Here is a 24,865-nt window from a genome sequence, read left to right on the forward strand (position 1 = left end):
CTCCCTATCAGAATAACAAAGGAGTTCTGCCTTTCTTTCCACATCCATTTACACACAATGGCTCCTGTGGAGCATGGTTTAGTTTATTAAATTCCATAGACTCAGACACAGCAGTTTATCAACACCATTGGATATGGGGGAATCTGAACATAGTGTTATACAAAGTCTGTCACCCTGATAAGGAGGGTCACCCCAGTAGAACAGGAACTGATCTAGAAAACGAAGTGTATAGATTAGGTAATTTTACACCTAATCTTATGATTCTGAATGTCGAATCCGAAGTCGAGCTAATTTTGCCCACCATGTCAGTATTTCCAGTTAAGGGTGAATTATGTGTAAGAAAAGTTGGTTCCATCCATATGGGCCATAGCAAATGCGTTACCACAGTAGAATATAGTGATCAAGGTAAATCTTCATTTAGAGCTTCTCGCCATTCCTACTTTATATGTGGTCAGACCGCATATATGCGTCTACCTCTAGGTTGGGATGGTACCTGTTACATTGCATTCCTTCTGCCACCTGTTTTCCTAGCTCCTCCTGATTATTACCGAAATGTTCATTTAGTACACAATAGAGAGCGGAGAGATCTCCCAGTTGTCGATTATACTGAGACGGCATGGGACAAATATGTAGATTTCAATAAAGGCATTTTTCCTTATATAGGTACAATTTCCAATAGTAAGCTGATACGTAGATTAACCAAGACTCTTGAAGCTGTAGTGAATGAAACTATAGCCGCCCTAGGCAATCTGACAGAGGAGCAATCTGTGATGAGAATTGTTGTTCTTCAAAATCGTCTTGTCCTTGACGTCATCCTGGCCGATAGGGGCGGAGCTTGTAGGGTCATCGGATCAAGTTGCTGCGTATTCATACCAGAAAATTCGCCATCTGTATATAAAGCTATAACACGCCATCATAAGATTGTGAGCCAGATACACGAGAATCCAGGCACTTGGACTTGGTCCGGGTGGTTTTGGAGTGTGATATCAGCCTGGGGATGGAGAGTTCTATCCTTCCTAGGTATTGGCCTTCTTATACTATTCAGTTGCTGCTTATGCCTGCAATGTGGACCAGCGATTTGTGGTCTGTGTGCCACATCGTGTATTCCGCATCATGGTTTTCGCTCAAGATCCCGGAAGAAGAAAGAAGAAGAAATGATGCTCCATGAGCAAATCGATGGATTAATGAAGATTGATGTTTCTTGACGGGCAAGTAGGGGACAAGGAGGGAATGTGGAAATGTGGATTTCCCTGATCAGTTATGTCCCCTATCTTGGACCCCAACGGTTCTATGTGCATGTTACAAACACATGTATGTTCCCTCCAGTTCCAGTTTCGAAGACGCAAACACATGTGCGTCCACCATCAACATGTCCTCTGTCAGATCCGCCATTAATGGGTTGGATATTCGAGTCCTAAGTATGAAAGGCCACCGACTTTATATGGCTAAGTTACTCCATTTTTACAGTTCAGGCGAGTAGGCCCGATTCTGTCCTCAAAGCCTTTCCCTGCTCTCTGCCTTTGACAGCTTCAGCTGGAGCTCGCATCTGTATCCATGAACTTTGTCCTACTTCCTGTGCAGCTAACGGTGCCTGCCTCGGCCAGTTTTGCCTGCCTGCCAAGAAGCTGTATTTCACCTTCGAATTATCTACTTTGCTCCTCAGCCGATGCATTCCTGTCTAGTAGTTTAGGTAAACATTTCCTTTAGCTCCGAGCAAAGGGCCCGGCCTCTCTGTCCTCATGCAAGTAATTCATAAGCCCTGTTGCCATGGAAAGTTTTCTGCCCCTTACATCTCATATAGACACTTAGACGCTTGTGCACGCACACACAGTCAGTATAGAATAGATTCTGTCCGAGAGTCCTTCCTTGTGGATAACATAGTTCTTTAAACATAGGATGCTAGATATGATTTGGGATTAGGTTGACTTGACCCCCCAGACTTGTCGTCTCCACATGTAGAGCTAAATGTCAAGTCCCCTTCACCCCCTAGTTGCACGTCAATCACACGTCATGCTGCTGCGCGCGCATCTATGCCAAGTATTATCTTATAGATCCACCTATGTATGATAATCATAACCAATCATGTTTCTTTTTACTCCTTATTACGCCCAGTTTCGGTTACGCACTTACAGTATCGTTTCTCTTATCAATTGTTACGCCTTCTACATTCGTTTCATTGTAATGTATGTTCTATAAAAGCAATTTCCTGTCAATAACATATTGTACTTCACTTCCTGAACCTCCGTGGTGACGGAACCTGAAGGCCGCGACTCGAGTCGGCCATTTTGGAATAAAGCCCATTCAGAAACCTCTTATACCACGGATTCTGCCTCTTATTATTCTGAGCTATTTTATTTAAGATACAGTATGAAATTCAGTCCAGGTAAAAGAATATTTACCACAGAAGAAGCAGACACCCAGGGATCACTCCCCTGGGGGAGAGGCAGACCCTCACTCCCTCGGGGGGCGAGAAAGACTCCCAAGCCCCCAGGGGAGAGGCAGACCCCCACGCCCTCTGGGGAGAGGCAGGCCAGAATCGTCCTGCCTAAAGAAAAAACAAACATAATTATAGGGGGACACTAGAACATGATCGTGGATCAATTGATGGCTCGATCAGTTAAAACCTGACCTGAGGCGCCCAAGAGATAGGCATTCTGAAGAATATGATTTCAGACCATGGTCTAATGGACCCCTGGAGACTGGCACACTGGGTAGAAAGGAACTACACTTACTTTACTTGCATGGATAGGTCACAATAACGTACTGATCACTTATTAATGTCATGGCAAAATCTGAGAAGAATGTCTATAGACACCTCTAAAACCAGACTCACTAAAAATCATAAAATACTTAGGTTATTTCTTGCAACACATTTGAGTGGCGAAGGCTCAGTCACCTCAATGGAGAGGTTATGGGCTGCAGTGAAGGCATATGTCGAAGGTGAAATAACCAGGGATTTTGCCATAACCAGTAAGTAAGTTGGAGAAAAACAAGTCCAAATGGAAAGAGACCTAATAGAACTCCTGCTTACAGTGAAGCAACTAAGACCATCGCTCTGAGCGCATTAGTTGAAGCAAAATATGAGCTCAGCACTTAATTTACTTCCAAAGCAGAGGTGACATTAGCACGGATGAAACACATCATTAACAAGGAGAAAAGGAGGTCAAATTATTGGCCACGTCATTAAAATTGAAGGATTCAACACATATTATCCCAGCAACCCTTGACAGACAAGGTACATTACTAACAAACCCTTTGGAAATGATCGATACCTTAACCTCCTCCTCTTGCGCATTATATCACTATGATCTCAATGATGTTATTATCACCATGTTGACGAGATAAAGACATATTTGTCAAGGGTTTATCTCAGAAAAAGTAATTGTAAAAGCCATAGATATCATGAACACAGGGAAAGTACCAGGACAGACTCCCAGCGGAATCCTGCAAGATAAACAAAACACATATAGGGCCTCTGCTGTGTCAAGTGTATTGGTTATAGACCTATATTGCTCTTACATGTAGACATTGTAGGACACCCACCTCTCTATATAGTGCAACACAACGGAGTAAACTGTGCAGAGACGTCGACGAGACCCGTATTGGTTTACAGAGGCAAATGTAGAGAATACCAATGTTCTACTATTTTGTGGTACTGTGAGCGAGCAATTATGCTTATCAGAGGGTAGTGCTAAGCATTTGTTGTTCACACCAAGGCAAGAAATGATACACAAACTCAAGAATTGAGTTGAGACCAAATTAGAAAAAGAACACTTCTTTTTTATATAAATATTTAGACCAAGAACTTCTGGTACAAGGTAAATACTTTTCGCAATACGAGAAAATCATAGTAAATGCAATATCTACAGTTGTTATGTTATGGGATTTTGTATAGCGCGTGAATCACCCTGGGGCATCTCGGCGCTTGCTTTGTTCAGTTCCGAGGAAGAGTATGGAAAATCCTTTATTATCATTATGGAGCAAGGAATAGCAGGGTTTTCAGTTTTTTCTTGAAAGTAGTGAAAGATGAGCATTTCCGAATGTCGATTGGCAGCAGCTATTACGCACAATACATTTACGATGGAAGGAAAAGGCAATTGGAAAACGCAATGCAGTACAGTTGTTGTGTGGTTACCCTTTAAGAAAAGCTCCAAAGTGCCAAGACCAAGTTCTCAGGAGTTTACCGGTTTTCACCGGGAGTAAGGAACCAAGGGGCTTTGTAGCTGGTGCGCTACGAAGAAAGGGAGCCACCTGCAAAAGCAATGCAAAGGAGGAGTTGCAAGCAAGTGCGAAGGCTCTCAAGAGAGAATAGTGGTCGCAAGGGATCTGGGGCATCAGGAGCACAGCTGGTTTGAAGAGGCCCCGGCCAGGCTGGGTGCAGTAAAGATGTGCAGCTGGGCAAAGGCATGCAAGGATGAACTTCACAGCCAGGGGCTGGCACCTTGAAGCAACGATTCTGGAGCTGCCGGGTCACTGCTGAGGTGGGTCTCCAGAGTTCTGATGTCCCTCGTCGGATGCTGGCTCGCTGCAAAGTTAAGAGTCCACCAGGACTCAGCCTTGAAGGTTTTTGCAGCTGGGTGTCCGGTACCCTGGGTATTCGTGCCTTTAAGCTCCGGTGGGCCCTGGGGCCTCAAGATTTGGTGTAGAGGCGAGCTGACCCTTCATAGGAGGTGTACCTCACACTGGTACTTGGAGACACTGGTCGGGCTGGGGAGCTGGACGACGCTGGGTCAGACTTTGCTGTTTTTGGTGCCTGGGGCTGTAGAAAGATATTACCTGTATCTTGAAGGAGTTTGTGGGCAATTTGAGAAAAAGTGCTGACACACAGCGAAAAGACGAGCTGGAGGAAGGCAATTGTCTAGTTCTGTGGCGGCAGGCAGGAGATCTTGCCCAAAAGTCCACCACGAGGTCTGCAGTTCTCGGTCAACCAGCGTTTCTTATTGTGAGCATGGAATCTAGTTTGATGGTTTGGGGGTGCCACCTAAATACTAAATTTAGGTGCGTTTGGGCGTTTACAAGGGATTAACAGGTAGTGGCCAAAGGGCCTTTTACCTGGGGTGTCTACACCCTCTATCATGCCCACCTTCTTTAGGAGAGGGACATAGTCCTAGCTCTGATTGGAGAAGTCCCTTCTTGGAAACATTTACTTCACCTCGCCTCCAGCACCATAAGGGTGAGGTTGGCTGAGGTGGCGCACACTTACTCTTTCATTGTTTTCCCGCCTGTCTTTCCGCAAAAAGGGGTGAGGACAGGAGGAGGTGCTCCTTCAATCAGGAGTGGCGGGGGTCACGTTTCAAAGGAGGCAAGGCCGTTGAAGCTACCCGCCAAAGATGGTTCTTCCTGACCGGGGGATGTGTGAACACCAAGGACAGGCATTGCTTCGGATCACTGAGCATGCTGCAGCTCACCCCATGAGGTCGGAACTCTGTCTGATGGTGACAGGCTAGCTTAGACCAGTCAGTGACACGGTAAGGGTTGGTAGGTTTTCAGGGGACCCTTGTAAGGGATCCTCCGTTTGCATTAATTAATAAATCTGACACCGGAATCAGTGCAGGTTTATTAAGAGGAGATGTTTGGTAGCAATCATCCCATATTACAGTGAAGCCATCAGGGAGCCGGGGAGTTCATAATGAGGAGCGTCCAGCCCCTGCACTCCGTATGGCCTCCCTGTTCACTTACAATATCCAAGACTCAATGTGGCTATTGCAAGGGCACATCTGCTCATGCAGATACGTCCTCACAGGAGATATAGTCACTCTGCCTTAGGACTAAAAGGCCTGCTAGAGGGTGCCTTAATTATATCCCATGCAGTTGCTGTAGGCATGGCACACAGGTGTGTGCCATGAGGACTCTTCGGCTTTGATTACACAAAGGCATGCCATCTGCAGTGGCAGTGTGTATGGCCTTGGTGAGGGATCCATAGGGTGGCACAATTTGTGCTGCTACCTTTGGGGTCCCTCTTCAGTCCCAATACCGTAGGTACCGAGGTACCATTTACTAGGGACTTACAAGGGCCACTGAAGTTGTATCAATTGTGGCATCGTTTTAGGGAAAAAAACACTGGTAGTGGGAACCTGGTTGGCAGGGACCCAGAACACCTCATTGAAAGTTACATCAAAGACCAGGCAAAAAGTGGGGGAGGCTTCAACAGACACCCAGTTTCTCACAGACATGAAAATATTGTCTAAGATACCGGCATTTAGACTGAAATTGTCCAAACCATACTTCATTCACAATACTCAAGTGGGATTTGTCCCAAATTGCTCATCTACTACGCATCTGAGAAACACGATCTCACCCCTTGTAGTAAGTCAGGAATGATGATGATAAACACACAGTTTCATCAGATACTGAAAAGGCCTTTGATTGTGGAGATATTTATTTAAGGTAATGGCAGGAGTGGGACTTGGAGAGGAGTTTATTTAAGTAGCGAGATGGTTTTATAAAGAACCATCAGCGGTGGCGAACTGCGAAGGTTTCGTGTCAGAATCTTGAGAAACACAAAGAGGCACTAGGCAAGCCTGTCCACTGACACCACAACTGTTTCTAATAGCACTGGAGCCATCAGCGATTGCCAATCATCAATCTAAAGACATAACCGGCAGCAGGAGAAAGAAAAAGTACCATTGTGCGCTGATGATATCGCGATAACTGTGATGAATCCACAAGCCTCTGTTCCAGCACCGATCTCATGGATTTCTGCCTTTCCAAAGACTCTGCACACAGAATTAATTGAGGACAATGTGAGGCTTTAGCACTGACAAAAATCACTATGAAAGCCTCCCTGGGTCATGCACCTTTTCAATGGAAAGAATCCAGTCTAAAATATCTATCTGTGCTGGTTACTTGGGGGCTGGAAAATATGACGAGGGACAATTTGAATACTTTTATAGAGATGATTTCAGCACAATTACTTTCATGGTCTAGATTACAGATCTCACTAGGCAGACCTTAAAAATTCATAATAATTTCACTAGACCTTCAGGTCTAGTAACTTGAATAATCAACGCAACCTAACTCGAATGTAAACTGGTCTCAAATAGTGTGAACCTAGGAAAATGTTTTATTTTATGGAGCTTCCTTTTAATTCATCATCAGATATAAGAGAACCTCCAAATAAACGAGTTCAGCATTCCTGCTGTACAAAAAAACATTTTTTATTTAATAAACTAAACATTTGCTCCATGTATATTAAGAATCGAGCCCACTATAGAGTATGCATGACCCCTGATTTACCTCTTAGTTCACTAACAGCATTGTCATCAGGGCGGGAGCAGGAATATTTGTCCGTTCATATTTAAAAACTCACTTTTAGTAAATGCATCACTAAAGCAAGATGTGGTGGTGCACTGTTATTTAAAGACAGCACATTTTCTATTAAAATGGACACAAACTTACCCACTAAAAAGCGGTTTTACTGATAAAGCTATATAGCGTACAAACAATGTTTGGAAATTGGGTTTCATCAAAAATATTTATCATTGTCCCATCACCAAGTAAATTGTTCTGATTTGTTTTCATCCTATACAAATATCTTTTTCACCACACAAATACAAAAATGTCCTTCGATAACTACTGAAATATATTGTGAAATGTTTGTACAGTTCCCTTATTAGCTATTTCAATGTTGTGTTAGAAAAAAAGTCTAACATCTTCCAGCCTTTCATTTCATACGCTCTGAAAAGCAGGATTGTCAGAAAGTTCACTTTCCAAAATCCTCTGATTCAGTTAGAGAACAAAAAGTGAACGTAGTAAGATAAGCTGACTTTTGACCACTGTCTCTGAATGCAGAGGAAACGTGACAAGATAAACAAAAAGGTTTGGCATTTTTATTGCTTATTCGCTTTGTGAGTGAACACAACAGCTGTTATTTGTCTGCTCAACAGAACGGGCAAGTAGGCTCTAAAAATAGCTTGATGAAATCTGACTCGCCATAGCGAGTGGGCGTGTAGATCTCTCGAGGGCTGCTAAGGGAGGGTGTAGACCATTAAAATGAATGTAGCACTTCGTCTCACTTATACCTTTGCCGTGGTTCCTTTACGAATCACTAAAGAACTGTTAACGGTGATACTGCGGAAAATATAGACATGTCTATGGGGATAATCTAAGCCAAGGACAGCCAGGATACATGCACCCAGAGTGTACGGGGCTGTAGACTACCATATATGGGAGATAACTGTATCGCAAATCAATTAACTCATAGTATATACTGACTGAAGGCCTGACTCACAAAGGTAAATTACGCTTTTGTGCAAGTTTACGATTGTTCGGTATTCACAAATAGATTTACGAAAACTATGTTTACAAGAGCGGAGTATCCGCACATAAAAAGATTGGACTGAGAGTTCAGAGCGGAGCTGTTTGTATGAGGAGGGTAGAGATGGAAGATAAACTGCATAGATGGAAATATAGTCGAATGACAAAGTTGTTGGCTGTAGCTGTAGTTGTTGGCTGTAGACAGCGCGCCTATGGAACGCCCTTCCTCGAGACCTGAGGAAAGAATCAAACTATTTACGATTCAGGAAACGACTCAAAACCCACTTGTTTCCTTAAAACAGCTTTTAACCACTTCTTTTTTGCTCTGTTTAAAATTGCTTCTGTCTAAAATTGCTGTACCCCCCTTTCCCCCCCCCCCCCCCCCCCCCCCCAATGGTGTAGGGATTTTTTTTAGCGCTGGGATACCTCCGGGTGACTACGCGCTCTATAAAATTTTAATAATAATAATCATGGCCGTTCCTGAGTTTACAATTCCACACTCAGACAAATACCGTATCTGACAAAACGGTGATTGTCTATGCCGACAAACTGTCTTAAGTGCTGTGCAGAAATGTATATCCCTGCCGAGGTACATAGGTTTCAAGTAACATTAGAAGTGTGCGGGTGGGAGGATGATATAGGATCAGTTTTTTGAGTCTATCAGAAGTTCAAGCACCTCAAGTAATTCATAACACTGAAGCCTTTCAATGTAAGTACATTTTGAGACCATGTGCGCCTGCACACAAACGATCTGATGGATACGGTTCAAGTTGTGTTTGCAAAATGACTTGGGTGTAAATTAAATCAGAATATTAAGAATATTTCAATTACATTCAGCGGGTCCTTCTCAAGAGTCCTATCGTTTGACTGGGGGCATAAAAGACTTGGTTTCATGACCAGCCAATCCCCTGGAAGCAGTTTATTTTCATCTGAACAGAAATAGCTAAAATAAAAATAAGAAAAAAAGGGATAGAAGCAGGACAAGGCAATTACAAGGAATCCTACCATCACCAGCCAGTTGGTCGAGACGGCATGGTCCACAATTCATCGCAAAGATGCCTGGTTGGCCAAGGCCCTGATTTCACTCAAATAATTCAACACAGTGACCAGAGTGGTGGAAGCAAGAGAAAGAGACAGGAAGTGATGTTTTTTCAGAGAGCAGCGAGGGTGGTTGTATGCTGTGGAAGTCTGAATCACTTATAAATCCAATGAGACTTTGTGGCCAACTAGGTTTTCATCCACTGAAGACTAAGGTGGAATTTATAAAGGAGGTACCTGGACGTATTTGCAGATGTAACAATTTTTGGTAAATATGTAATCACCGATCATTATGTCTGCAATGGCATGTATTGAATGTTGCATTTTCTATCTACACTACCACTTGTGCACAAATTTGCAGGTTTCAATTACAAAGGGCTGTTAAGGAATAGGTTACTGTTGCATTCTGTTTTATATTAATGCTAGTATGCATTGCTGTATAACTCTGTTTACTGGAACATGGAACATAGTACCTTCATGGTACGATCTATGTTCCATGTTCCAGGAATTGACAGTTGCCTGTGATCTTCCAGTACCTTGTAGTGCTGTGTCTCTATTCCTGCGCATAAAGCTAATTCATTTAAATTTACCTTGTTTCCTGGATATCTGTATTTTACAAATTGGCGACGGGTCATGGAAGGATTCTTCTGCCACATCCTTGCTGAGACACAGGTGCGCTGAAACCTTCCTCCGGATCCACGTTGACTGCGGTGATTAGGAAGCGATGGATACCCTCATCTTTTTGCCGGTGCCTGATTCATGCTGATCCTGGAAATCCCGAGGCTGACGGTGCTTCACTTCACAAGTTGTTCATTTTTGTTCATTTTCCTGTTTTACGCTGTGTATGTGCACGAGCCTCCAGTGGGTTGCCTGGATACCTCGATGCCTCGTGAAGAGCTCTCTCAAAATTCGTCTCTAAAGAGCACGTGAGCTCACGTTGCTTGGTTACCCTATCAAGATGCTCTTTGTGCCGATACATACGCACGATTACAAAAAGAAGGCTGTGATTGGATGCATGTGATGTCATCACGCTGGCGGCCATTTTGGTAAAACAGTACCTACAAGGAAGCTATACTATCGGCAAAGGTTACTTCTACTCGGATTTTAAGGCATTAGTCCTCACGCTTTAAAGATTGTTTCTCTGGAAGTGGATGCTACGCGTGAGGTAATTTTGTGTGTATTTAACAGTGGAACAGTTTATACTGAAAAACAATTGACTATTTTTGGGCTACTATTACAGATTGTCATTTTTGAACTGCAACAGTTAATTTGAGAAGCTGAGGAGTTGATTAGGAGCAACTATATATATATATAAAAATAAAAAAAACTCTTCCAACGTGTTTATCATAATACTTTCATTTTTTTGGGGAGTGCACAACATAACTTTTAACGAGTGGTCCTCAGTTAAAAAGACTCATATCTGTGACTTACTGCATGGTATGGATTTTAATGTGTGGAACAATTTTTATAAGATTCCACATTGTGCTTCACCTCATGTTTTAGTGTCCGCAGACTTCAAAGCTTGAACTAGTTTACATTGGGTCACTTTCCTTTTCATTCAAGCATGCAATTTGATCCGCCTTCTAAGTTTTTACAAAATAAAGGTGAACCACCAATTCCCTGGACAAGATGGAAGGAGGAATTTTTTACTTTTTTAAAGGCCATCGACGGAGAACGCATGTCAGCGGAAAGAATAAAAAACATTTTTCTCCATTCCTTAGGTTCTGAAGGGCAATTAGTTTTTAGAACTCTTCCTCCAGTCAGGTCTGGTGGAGATCACAACGTTTATGATGAAGCAATTTTACGTATAGAAGGAAGGTTTAAACCTACTACTAGTGTGGCACTTAATAGGTTTAAATTCTATACTAGAGCTCAAGATGAAAGTGAGAGTTTTGATGAATTTCTTACTGCTCTACGTGCGTTATCTTTGCATTGTAATTTTGGTCTAATGACTGATGAGATGATCAGGGACCAGATTATAGCACATGTTAAAAGTAAAAAGGTTCAAGAACAACTGTGGATCTTAGGTGATCCTAGTTTGGAGACGGCAATAAGTACTGCCAAAGCTCTAGAGCAATCTGATAGATGGATTAGAGCACTTGACAAGGATACGAAATCTGTCACTTCAAATGAAGTTAGCGTGGTTAATCCAAAGGGATTTTCTTCTCAAAAGAGTGAAAGTAGGTCCAGACAAGTTTATTGCTATAGATGTGGCAATCCGGAGCACATAGCTTCGTTTCCGCAGTGTTCCGCTATAGGGAAGGAGTGTAATAAATGTGGACGTCCTGGGCATTTTTTCAAAATTGTGCAAAAATGTATTTAAACCTAATTCGGATTATAAAAAGTTTACTCCATCTCCTTCAAATGTTGGAAGAGGAAAGGTTTCTTATGTTGCATGTGAGAATTTGCCAAATGATTGTTCCTTTGGAGGTGTAGAGTCTGGTGTGGTAGTTTCTATTCAAAATTCTTTTGATATGTCGGAAGCTGATAAAATTAGTTCACCCAAATGCGTTGTTGACATTTTGGGGAAGAACCTGGAACTCATGGCAGACTCTGGATCTCCTTGGACAATTGTTACTAAAGAGTATTGCTCCCAGTGTTTGGGTGATCTAGTTAATATTGGTTCCCTATGTGAGCCGGATATTTTGGCTTTCAACTTTGATGGGTCTAAAATTGATTTTATAGGTTACAAAGAGGTACCCATTCAGTTTAAAGGGAATTCCACCACTATTAAGTTATACGTTACTTTCAAAGGTGTCAATGTGCTAGGTTGGCGTGACCAAGCCAGGCTAGGCATTCTTTTAAATCCCAGAGACAAAGAACCAGATTCGGTACTTGCTTTATCTTTGTCTACGGTAGATTTTTCACAGTTCTTTCCTCAAGTTTTCTCAGAAAGTTTAGGGAAACTCAAAGGTTTCACTCACAGGATCAAAGTCAAATTGGGTTCAGTTCCCATAAAACAAAAGTTAAGAGGGGTTCCCATCAATATCAGAAATGATTTAAGAGATATGTTGGATACCATGATTAAGGATGACATTATTGAAGAGGTTGAGTCTTCAGAATGGGTGTCTCCCATTGTTTTAGCCCTTAAACCGGATAAAATTATTAGGCTATGTGTTGACTTAAGGGCACTCAATACCAATTTAGTTGTAGATTGTCATCCTCTTCCCAATATCAATGAAATGCTTTGTATGTTAGATGGAGCATGTGTGTTTTCCACTCTTGACCTTCGGTCAGCCTATCATCAGATTGAACTCACAGATGATTCAAAACACTACACTGCATTCATAACACCTCATGGCCTCTTTCAATTTAAGAGGATGCCTTTTGGCCTAGCTTCGGCCGCTTCTGTGTTCCAGAGAGCTATGTATCACATTTTCAGAGATCTTCCTACATTTGTCAAATGTTTTCAAGAGGATATCTTGATCTTTTCAAAGAATGATGATGAACATTATCACCATCTTAAAGAGGTGTGCTCTAGGTTAGGTGAGTACGGGTTAACACTCAAGGCCAGTAAATGTAAATTTTTCTGTCAATCTGTAGAATATCTAGGGCACACGCTATCTGGTGAAGGTGTAGTACCTAAGAAGGCTTTGGTGGATGCTATAATCAATGCACCGGCCCCTGACAATAAGGATAAACTGCTTTCTTTTGCAGGATTATGTGAATATTATAGCAAGTTTATACAGAATTTTGCCACGAAAATGGAACCTCTCAGAGAGTTAATGAGGAAGTCTTCTGAGTTTGTCTGTACAGATAAACAGGATGCAGCGTTTAAACTTATTAAAGAGGAGATTATCAATGCTCCCACCTTAAGGTCATTTTGTGTCAACAAAAAATGCATTATTACAGTGGATGCTAGTCTTTATGGACTGGGAGGAGTTCTTAGCAAATGTGCTGGTAAAGATGAATGGTGTGTAGCGTTTGCATCAAAGACTCTTTCTGAGACGGAGAGAAGGTATGCAGTAATTGAAAAAGAATTACTAGCATGCATCGGGGCCATTGAGCATTTTCGCAACTATGTATGGGGAAGTAGGTTCATACTTGGAACTGACCATAAGCCTCTTGTTGGTATTTTATCTCCAGGAGGTGGTTGGAACTCCACTGCCCGCATAGCTCGTCTCACATCTCGTTTACAGGAGTATGATTTTGAAGTGGCATATGTTCCGGGCAGAAACAACGTCACTGCTGATTTTTTGTCTAGGTTACCTTGTAGTGATGGCTGTGTCTCTTCGATCGAACAAGACATAGACATAGTTGCCACGTTAAAAGATTATGTGTCTCAGGATTTTGTAAATTTATCTGAGAATGATTGGTCATTGGAAATGAAAAATGATCCTTTATATCAGAAAATTTTGGGTTGTGTGAAAAATGGGCGGCCTAAGGAAAAGGGCGCTTCTGCTGATCTTGCTCCTTTTTGTCGGGTATCTGCGGATATTGAAGAAAGTGAGGGTTTACTTTTCAAAGGGGGTAAGATCGTTCCTCCTATTTCCATGCAAAAGAGAATTTTGTTTCTTACTCATCAAACTCACTTGGGTATGTCTTCTATGAAGCGTTTGATTAGAGCTAACTTTTGGTGGCTGGGCCTTGACAAAATGGTGGATAGAACGGTCAGAGAATGCCCAGAATGCATTAACAGTGATAGGATGTTGCACACTTCATCTGCTCCTCTTAAGCCTGTTGTGTGGCCAGCATTTCCTTGGCAAAAAGTGGCCTTTGACATCTCTGGACCATTTAGTAATTTGCCCTCAAATGCTCGTTTTGCTTTAGTCATGGTTGACTATCATTCCAAATGGCCAGAGGTCAAATTTGTGGCTAATACATCAACCCAGGTGATTGTTACTTTCTTTAGGGAAGTTTTTGCTCATGAAGGTTATCCTGAGATAATTGTAACTGATAATGGAGTACAGCTCACATCTCATGAAATGGAAGATTTCTTGAGTATGTGTATATTAAACATGTCACTACTTCTCTATATGAACCAAGGGAAAATGGTCAAGTAGAAAGGTTTAATCGAGTTCTCAAAGATAGTGTTCAAGTGGCACAAATGTCCAGTGAACCTTGGTTAGATGTGGTTCGGAAGAAGCTGTGGCTGTACCGTATCACTCCACATTCAGTGACTGGTATAAGTCCCTTCAAGTTATTGAAAGGGAGAGAACCTCCATCTGAAATTTGTCCATGGTGGATTAAAAAGATCAACAAAACCAATGACGCAACGGATATCAATGCTGTTGCTAGACATGTTAAAGATAAACAAGATGAAATGAAAAGAAGGTTTGATTATAAAATGAATGTCAAGACTCCTGCCTTTGTAGTAGGGGAATGGGTCAGGATCAGGAAGCCTGGGTTTTTGGCTAAGGGGTATTCCAAGTTTTACCATCCTATCAAAGTGGTGAAAGCATGTAAAAACAGTGTAATTACCCAGGATGGTAGGGTCTGGAATGTAAGGAGGGTTGCAAAGTGCAAAATGTTAATTCATGATAAACCCTATGTATTGCATAAATCTTCTGATCTTTCGAATGATGTTCCTCACTCTACACGTTCAGTGGCATCTAGAGTTAAGAACAATCTTCGGGAAAAGAGATTACCTGTAAGGTTTTTGGATTAATATGTTCTATTTGTTAGAAGGGAAATGTGTTGCATTCTGTTTTATATTAATGCTAGTATGCATTGCTGTATAACTCTGTTTACTGGAACATGGAACATAGTACCTTCATGGTACGATCTATGTTCCATGTTCCAGGAATTGACAGTTGTCTGTGATATTCCAGTACCTTGTAGTGCTGTGTCTCTATTCCTGCGCATAAAGCGAATTCATTTAAATTTACCTTGTTTCCTGGATATCTGTATTTTACAGTTACTTACCTTGTAAGCATCTGTGCGTGTCATGCACTGATGTAGATTCACATGCTTTGCATACCCCTGCCATCTAGTGTTGGGTCTGGATGTGTGCAAGATGTTTTTCATCGAAAAATTCTTGATTCACGAGGTAGAGTGACTACCCCTCTTGGTGATAATGCGCTTTGGCATTTCCGCCATAGCTAGATTGTTTTACCGCAAGTGGGTGAGAATGGAGTGTAAGGTAAGTGCAAGTAAAGCGATGAAATGTGTATACGAAGATAACTGCAACAGCCACAGATGTCCGGGAAAGAGGGTGTTACCAAACATAAGGATCCACCTCTTGAAGAAAACAAAAATACCTGGGTTCAGAAAAACACTGGGGTGGTGGAGTGTGCGTGTCCTACAATGGTTGGACATACACTGAGTTCTTTAAATACCCCTCACACACCAAGAATGACCCATAGTGTCATGCTTCATCCTAGGGGTCTTCCCGCCCCGCTGCGGGACGGGGCGTGCTACGACCTGCGACTACGCGGGAGCACTGATGATAAAGTGCTATGTGTGATGCAAAAGGAGGGTCTGGGGTAAATGTAACTGTGAGTTAAAAAAGGACCTGGCCCCTTAAGACAAAAAAACTTTAATATGTCGAGGGGGGCTGGTGCTGGTAAAAAGGTGGTGCGGAGATTCCCTACTTAATGTGTGGTTACTCCTAGTACGTCAACATGTTTCGATGCAAAAGGATCTTCATCAGGACAGGGCTAAGATCCCTCCTATGTGGAAAGCGTGTACTTATGAAATAACTATAAACATAAGTGAAGATGCACATAATAATGCATAAATATACGATACCTAATAGTATACTCGTATATTTTATGTGTATGTGAGGTTTATGCCTCATGAACCTTGAGAACGGGTGGAGAAATCAAGGTGCCTGAATGGTGCCCTTGTGCTGCTTCTAGCTCAATGTACGTCCATCCCGCGGTTCCGCTGATATGCATATACAAGTATACTATTAGGTATCGTATATTTATGCATTATGTGCATCTTCACTTATGATTATAGTTATTTCATAAGTACACGCTTTCCACATAGGAGGGATCTTAGCCCTGACCTGATGAAGATGCTTTTGCATCGAAACATGTTGACGTACTAGGAGTAACCACACATTAAGTAGGGAATCTCCGCACCACCTTTTTACCAGCACCAGCCCCCCTCGACATATTAAAATTTTTTTGTCTTAAGGGGCCAGGTCCTTTTTTAACTCACACAGTTACATTTACCCCAGACCCTCCTTTTGCATCACACATAGCACTTTATCATCAGTGCTCCCGCGTTGTCGCAGGTCGTAGCACGCCCCGTCCCGCAGCTGGGCGGGAAGACCCCTATGATGAAGCATGACACCATGGGTCATTCTTGGTGTGTGAGGGGTATTTAAACAACTCAGTGTATGTCCAACCATTGTAGGACACGCACACTCCACCACCCCAGTGTTTTTCTGAACCCAGGTTTTTTTTGTTTTCTTCAAGAGGTGGATCCTTATGTTTGGTAACTTATTCTGAGTGGAGGACGTATCCACCTCGAGTGCCCGTGCAGGGCTTTTCCTCTACACTCCCTAATCCTGTTATTATCGGGAAAGAGGGTGGGCACATGTGAATCTACAGCACTGCATGCCACAAATGGATGACTACAGGGTAAGTAACATATTCTGTTTGAAGAATGTGTGGCTGTAGATACACATGCTTTGCATAGACTGTAAAGCGGTCCTCCTCAGAAGTGGTGGCTAACCTGTTGGTTGGAAAAGTGTACGTAGCACCGCCTGACCCACATTAGCTTGTTGGCTTGCTAGGACATCCAAACAATAATGTTTAGTAAAAGTGTGTGATGTAAACCATGTAGCGGTTTTCCATATATCAGCTATTGGAAGGTTTCCTAGGAAAGCCATGGATGCTCGTTTCTTCTGAGTAGAGCGTGCTCTAGGAGGTATAGGTAGAGTTCTTTTGGCTTTAGCGTAACATGTGTGAATGCACTTAACTATGCATCTGGCAAGACCGGATCTGGATATAGGCTTTCCTTTATGAGGTGGTGAAAAAGCAACACATAGATGTTTAGGGTTTCTTAAAGTTTTAGTTCTATCAAAGTAGAACATAGGGCTCTTTTGACATTTAGTGTGGGGAGAGCTCTTTCCGCAACAAAGTCTGGTTGAAGAGAAAAAAAAATGGCAAATGTGTTAAGCTGGAAGAAATGTTCTGACAAGGTTAATGCGTGGATCTAACTAACATGTCTAAGTGAGGTAACAGCAATTGAAATTGCCACCTTCCGAGAGAGATATTGAAGGGGGCAAGTATGCAGGGACTCAAATGAAGGGCCAGAGAGCCGTGTATGAACAATATTAAGATTCCAAGAGGGTGCAGGTGGAAACGGTTCTGGAATTACTCTCTTAAGACCCTCTATGAAGACTTTTAATGACTGGTATTTTGAATAAAGACATGTGCTGCTGGTTTTGTAGATAGGCAGCTACTGCAGCGAGATGTAACCTTATAGAGGTAAATGCTAGAGCAGAGAGTTGTAAATGAAGGTGGTAACAATGTTTTGTACAGTGACATTGTACGGATCAATTTGTTTTGAATGACAATAACAAACAAACTTATTCCACTTAGGTGCGTAGCACGCTTGAATGGTAGGCTTACGGGCTTCCTTAAGAATCATCATACATTCAGGTGTGAGATTCAAGTAACCAAATTCTATGACCTAAGGAGCCAGATCGCTAGGTTGAGAACCTTGGGATGTCGGTGTCAGATTTCGTCCCGGTTCTGAGTGAGAAAGTCCGGCCGGTTGAGGAGCTTCTCATGGGGAACTACAGAGAGGTTCAGTAATGTTGTAAAGCAGGGTTGATTGGTCCATGTGGAAGCTACTACTATTAGTGTGAGAGATGTTTGCCTGACCTTCTGAACCAGAAATGGAAGGAGAGGGAGAGGAGAAAAAGTGTAAGCCAATATACCTGAGCAACTCGTCCATAGTGAATTGGCCTTGGATTGTGCGTGTGGGAACCTGGACCCGAAGTTTGAGCATTTTGCAGTGTCTGTGGCTGCAAACTGATCTATTTGAGGGAACCACAATCTGTGAAAGAATGGAAAGAGTACTTGGGGGTTGAGGTCCCTCTTGTGAACATGTTGCAGCATCCTGCTGAGAAGGTCTGCAAAATTGTAGTCTGTTCCTGGAAAGTATTGCGCTAACAGATTAATGTTGTGATGTAAAGCCCATCTCCAAGTAGTCAGAGATAGGTGAGATAATTTTGGAGAATGTGCCCTCCCGTTTTCGTAGCTAATACATGGATGTTATATTATCTGTCTGGACTTGAACAACCTTAACAATCAGGTACGGTAGGAACACTTTCAGTGCTAGGTGAACAGTTTGAAGCACTAGGCAGCTGATTTGGAGACCCAAGTGTTTGGTGTCTCAGAGACCCTGTACTGTGAGAACCTGCATGTGTGCATCCCATCCCGTGAGTGGTGCATCCTTTGTGGCAGTGATGTGGGGAACAGGGTCGAGGAAAGGCCGCCCTTGAGACAGGTTGTTGGTGTTCCACCACTGCAGAGAGTGCTGCGTACGGTGGTCTATCAACACTAGATCTTCTGAGTGACCCTGTGACGGAGGCCACTGTTGAGCTAGGCACTCCTTTAACAGACACATGTGTAGTCACGCATGAAGTACTACAGAAATGCATGAAGCCATCATACCTAAGAGGCGCATGACTGTCCTCAGTGCGAGTTATTGATTTGTCTGGAATTGGGTCATTAAAGCTTACAAATTCAAGATTTTTGCAGTATTGGGATAGGCTAATCCTACTTCTGTGTTTAGAATAGCCCCTAAATACGTTTGAACCTGCAGAGGTTGATGGTGAGACCTGGTGACGTTGATGGTGAATCCTAATCGATGGAGCAGATTTATTGTAACCTGTGTGTGTTGCTGGCACTGCTGATGAGTTTTGGCTTTGATAAGCCAATTGTCCAGATATAGAAATACGTGGACTTGTCTGCGTAGATCGGCTGCCACCACTGCTAGACACTTGGTGAATACCTGAGCTGCAGTAGTCACCTGAAAGGAAGGACTTTGAAATGATAATGTTTACCACCCACCACAAACCAGATATTTACGATGTGATGGCTGTATTGTTATGTGAAAATACGCGTCCTTTAGGTATACTGTTGCCATAAAGTCACCTTATTGGAGAAGTGGGATCACATTTTGTAAAGTGACCATATGGAAGTGCTCGGACAGGATGTGCTCGTTTAGGAGCCTGAGGTCTAGAATTGGCCGTAAAGATCCATCCTTTCTGGGTAATAGGAAGTATGAAGAGTATATCCCGATGACGTAGAGGGATGGGTTTGAGAAGAAGAGCTTAGACTTCCTGTTTGAGCAAAGTTTGATGTTCCAGAGATAGCCTTTGAGTGCGAGGTGGAACGTTGGGAGGTGTGGTTATGAGCTTCAGAAAATAACCATGTTGGATAATGTCCAACACCCACTAGTCTGATGTAATGGTTTGTCATGTGGGTAGAAAATCCTGGAAGCGACCTCTGATAGGTGTTATATGGTCGGGGGATAGTAGAGGGAAGGCATTGCTTGGCAGTCGGTATTGTGTCGTGTGGGGAAGCACCCTTATGTCTGCCCTTGGCATTGTTACCCCTATAGGAGCCTCGGAAACAACTTGTAGGAGGGGTCTGTTGACCTTCATTACGGTGGTAAGAGGTGTCGGAAGATACTGCCTTGGAACCTCCATGATAATTGGGGCAGCGAAAGGAGTCACAGGTAGTCGGTGTCTAGAGGGCCCCCATTGCATTAGCTGTCTCCATGTCTTTTTAAATTATCTCTAGTGCTTGTTTTACTTGGGGACCAAACAGATGTTCCTTTTTAAAAAGCATTTTAAGGGCATTAGGAGCCATTCATGGCATCTGAGCAAGTTGCTGGTGTTGATACCCCGAGCTGCAGTGTCAGAAGAGTCTAAAGCACAGCTTATTGAGGCATTTGATATAAGCTTGCCTTCAGAGAACGTGTTTGTCCTGGCTTTTTGTGTTCCTCAGAGATATTGGAGCAGATCCTTCATCTCATCCCTGTGAGCATGACCATAACAAGCAAGTAGGCCCATTAAATTGGCAATACACAAATGATTGGCGAGTTGTGCTGCAACCCTCTTCCCTGCTGCTTCAATACATTTGCTATCTTCATCAGAAAGCGGGGCATCTCCACAAGCTTGCGAGTTGGCACACTTGTGAGCAGTGGTGATAACAAGTCAGTGGTAAGTGCTTGATGGTGAAGGCTTCAGCTTTTTTTGGTGTTTCGGCACCGAGACGGAGGGTGAGGCATCTGAACCCATTGCTCGGTGCCGACCATGGCCAGAAGGCATTAGTTGACTGAGAGACTCCGTCTGTTGAACCAGATGGGCCGAGTGTCTTTTAGAGTGAACGAAACTGTGTTGAGGGACCGGAGGTACCGTACTCATGGACTGCTGAGCCGGTGTAACTTCCTCCATTTCCAGGTCGACTTTGAGGTTGGAGCCGAACTGCCCGCTATGGATACCACATCCTCCTCCGCAACTGGCGGCTGAGGGTGTTTTCCTCTTCTTGGACGTCTTCACGACCAAAGATGTCTAGAGTATACTTGATGCTCCTCTGTGACATTTTAAGCCAATGTGCTTGATGGTCCCGAAGGGTTTTCTTGGAGCAGAAGGAGTGGCAGACGTTGCAATCTGCTTCTCTGTCTTCTGGGGACAAACACAGATTACAGATATATTGTAAAAGATACTTCTTGTGGCCGCGAGGGCAGAAACAGAAGGGAATTGTTCCATCGCCAGCAAGGCATTCTCTGAGAAATTGATGGAGGCTGGAGCAGAGCCCGTAGGGTGAGGCCCTGCAGGGGGCTGTGGCCTAAGCAAATCGAATCAATGCGTGATCTACCTATAACTCAATAAGCAGAATGGAAAATGTGATCTAAACAATGACGATGAGGGGAATAGTGTTGTACAAACCAAAAATAGGACTGTGACAGCGTTGAACCAGAGTGGAGGCACACACGTCCAAACCAGACGGCGGAAAGAAAACAATCTAACAATTGAGTTGATGCCCTGTGCATTATCAATAAGAGGGGGCGTCACTCTACCTTGTGTCTCAAAAGGCTTCTTCAAAGAAAAACAACTTGCACCCAACACTAGATAGCAGAAGTATGCAAAGCATGTGAATCTACAGCCACACACGCTTTGAAAACATATACACAGTTTATAAGCATTTTTACTCTCAATAACTCCACCTAAGCTCTTCGGATGGAGCCCTGTAAACAGCTAAATGAATTAAAATGAATTAGAATACATTCTCTTCAAAGAAGCTATTTAAACTAAGTGCACTTTAAACCGCCTAAACGCAAGATGAACTACAGCTATGTCAGGACACCATGCACTGGCAGCCATCACAGGATGAGCTCCAATTTTGTCCAATTTGTGTTTAAAATCCCTGGGTGTGGAGGAAGAACTTTCCTTCAATATACATCGGATGCAGGAACAACATGGCGCTTACCAAAGGCACTGCTTGTAATCGTCTCACTGTCGCAACAAAACGTGAAATCTTGCAAGGGGACCACGCCTCTTTCGTCTAACGTCGGCACTATTTCTGTTTCCAGCTTCATAAAGCCTGAAGCACAAAATAAAATCCATAAATCAAAAGTTTGTAATTGTACATCGGTAGGTTAATTACGGTAAGTAGGTATTTTTGTGCAAGTAGATTATCGAGGGCATGGCATGTAGTGTTGGTAGGTGTACTAGGGAGGATAGGAATGGTAGGTTATGGGTGGTAGGTTAGTTATGTTAATACTAGTATGATGAGGAGGAGGATAATAGCACACTTTAAGATCCTAGGCCGGTCCAACCAGTGGTTGGTATGACTTGTCACAAGTGCTCGTCCCTTATTCTCATCAACCTCTAGTGTAGGATTAACGCCTCTTCCATGCCCTGCTCAGGGCAGTGCCACTCAAGAGGTCACCTGTGCTGGTATAAGGAGTTGTGCAGCCCAGGACTGTGGCTGTCACTTGTGTGCTGCTGTGTTGTGATCCCCTCCCCAATCACCAGCAGAGCCAATATTGCCAGTCTGGCAGTGTGATGTACAAGCGACCACACCGTTGACAAATGTAGTGCAGAAGACAAATCCCAATGATCCCATTTACTTCTCTAATCCCGACCCAGGCTGGTGCCTGATGGACCCCGATCGCTCTCCACAACCACCCAACAGACGGCTCCTCTTTACGTCAGCTCAACTCAGAGGTTCCTGCTTTTCTACCTCACGCCCCACACCAATTATGAAAAAAACAGGTTTCAGTTCAGACAATTACTAAAATCTCTCAATTTACTATAGGCCAACTGACATTTGAAAAGTGTGCACCATGCAAGAAGGACGTGTCCACTTCCCTAAGAAGCAATATGCTCTTCTCACTGGGTGTTGACGCCACTACTGTTCAGATTACTACTACAAATCCATGAATACAAGAGCTGTCTTGCAATGAAAATAACATATCCATGAAGAAGAAAAACATTAATTGCTTTAATTACCAATTGCCCTTTGCTCTCTTGTGCTCACTGTCCTCTTGCAGAAATCCTTGGGAGGTGCTCCAAAATGCTCCTTCTTCCTTTCATAGTGGCAGGCTTTCATGATATCATGCAACTCAATCGCCAACTAAAACCAACAATCGACACCTAGATTAGTAAGCGTCTTTTGGCATGGTATTGCTTTCCTAAATAGAAATTTTAGTGAGATAAGTACACAACCCAGATTCAAACTTTATCTGTGACAACACCCATCCTACACATGCTATGTAAAAACACAACTTCACATGGTGTTATTAGAGGATGAACATTGTTGAGATATTGTTTGCCGTGACTTGGAGCATCAACAAGCTCTTTAATTTGGTGACTATAATTGGCAATGAACTCCTTGGAACCGCATAGAAAATTCCCGAATTAGAGATAATTTTTCTGGACTGACCTGGGCTAAAGGCAATTTTAGCCGAGACTATCAAACTAGCACTTACTCTAAAATATACCTGTCCAAGTAAATGCAGAGAAACCAGGATATCTTATGGGGAGTGCTGAGCTCCTTTCCTGCGAGCAAGCAACCGAATGTGTAAGCCACAAGATGGAAAGGGAATAAGGGTGATAAATGTACTGAGAGCCAGCATGCAAGGTTCTTGGAACCTAAAAGGCCAGAGAGGTTGCAAAGCACAGTGAAGCCCATACGAGTAGGCGCTGAAGGGAGGGGGGGTCACTACTGCTCGAATAGCCAGGTCTTGAGGTGTTTCGTGAAGGTGAGATGGTCCTGGGTCAGTCGCAGGTGTGCGGGGAGGGAGTTCCATGTCTTGGCGGCCAGGTAGTAGAATGATCTTCCTCCGGTGGTGGTTCTGCGAATCCGTGGGACGGTGGCGAGGGCGAGGCTGGCGGAGCGGAGCTGGCGGGTAGGAGTGTAGAACGAGAGGCGGTTGTTGAGGTATTCGGGGCCCATGTCGTGGAGTGCTTTGTGTGCGTGGGTGAGGAGCCTGAACGTAATCCTCTTGCTGACGGGGAGCCAGTGCAGGTTTCTCAGGTGGGCTGATATATGGCTGTGACGAGGAATGTCGAGGATGAGTCGTGCGGAGGCATTCTGTATGCACTGAAGTCGATTCTGAAGTTTGGCTGTAATTCCCGCGTAAAGGGCGTTCCCGTAGTCAAGTCGGCTGGTGACGAGGGCCTGGGTGACCGTATTTCTAGTTTCGGTGGGGATCCACCGGAAGATCTTTCGGAGCATGTGCAGGGTGTTAAAGCAAGAGGATGAGATGGCGTTGACTTGTTTGGTCATCGTGAGGGAGGAGTCCAGGATGAATCCCAGGTTGCGTGCGTGGTCCGTGGGTGTTGGTGCGGTGCCCAGTGCTGTGGGCCACCAGGAGTCATCCCAGGCGGATGGGGATTGTCCGAGGATGAGAACCTCCGAATTTTCTAAGTTCAGTTTCAGCCGACAGAGCTTCATCCATTCCGCGACGTCTTTCATTCCATCCTGGAGGTTGGTTTTGGCGGTGGCTGGGTCTTTGGTGAGGGAGAGTATCAGCTGGGTGTCGTCGGCGTAGGAGATGATGTTGAGGTGGTGTTTGCGTGCGATGGCAGCGAGGGGACTCATGTAGATATTGAAGGGGGTTGGGCTGAGCAAGGAGCCTTGGGGTACGCCGCAGATGATCTTGGTGGCCGCGGAGCGGAACAGCGGGAGGCGGACTCTCTGGGTTCTGTTGGAGAGAAACGAGGTGATCCAGTCCAGGGCTTTTCCTTGGATCCCAGTGTTGTAGAAGCGGTTTATTAGGGTGCGGTGGCAGACGGTATCGAAGGCGGCTGAGAGGTCTAGGAGGATGAGGGCGGTTGTCTCCCCGTTGTCCATCAGGGTCCTGATGTCGTCGGTGGCTGCGATGAGGGCGGTTTCGGTGCTGTGGTTGGCTCGAAATCCGGACTGGGATGGGTCGAGCAGTTGTTTGTCTCGAGGAATGCAGTCAGCTGTTTGTTGACGGTCTTCTCGATGACTTTCGCCGGGAAGGGAAGAAGGGAGATGGGGCGGAAGTTCTTGAGGTCTTTAGGGTCTGCTGTGGGTTTTTTCAGAAGGGCGTTGATCTCTGCGTGCTTCCAGCTCTCTGGGAAGGTGGCTGACGCGAAGGAGTTGTTTATGACGTTCCGGAGGTG

General features: G+C 43.8%; 1 protein-coding gene across 3 annotated transcripts in view; it reads right to left on the reverse strand.

Annotated features, from left to right (window-relative positions):
* The window catches only part of LOC146808606 (uncharacterized), a 70,569-nt gene that overhangs the window by 14,888 nt on the left and 30,816 nt on the right, over positions 1 to 24,865 (reverse strand). For all 3 annotated transcript variants that reach the window (XM_085623626.1, XM_085623625.1, XM_085623627.1), the window contains 2 exons: positions 22,724 to 22,847; positions 21,699 to 21,812 (listed from right to left, as the gene is read on the reverse strand). In XM_085623626.1, the coding sequence (XP_085479752.1) occupies positions 21,699 to 21,812; positions 22,724 to 22,847 (238 nt within the window). The remainder of the gene's footprint in view (positions 1 to 21,698; positions 21,813 to 22,723; positions 22,848 to 24,865) is intronic.

The sequence above is a fragment of the Triturus cristatus genome, chromosome 8, assembly GCF_964204655.1.
Source record: "Triturus cristatus chromosome 8, aTriCri1.1, whole genome shotgun sequence".
Taxonomy (NCBI): Eukaryota; Metazoa; Chordata; class Amphibia; order Caudata; family Salamandridae; genus Triturus; species Triturus cristatus.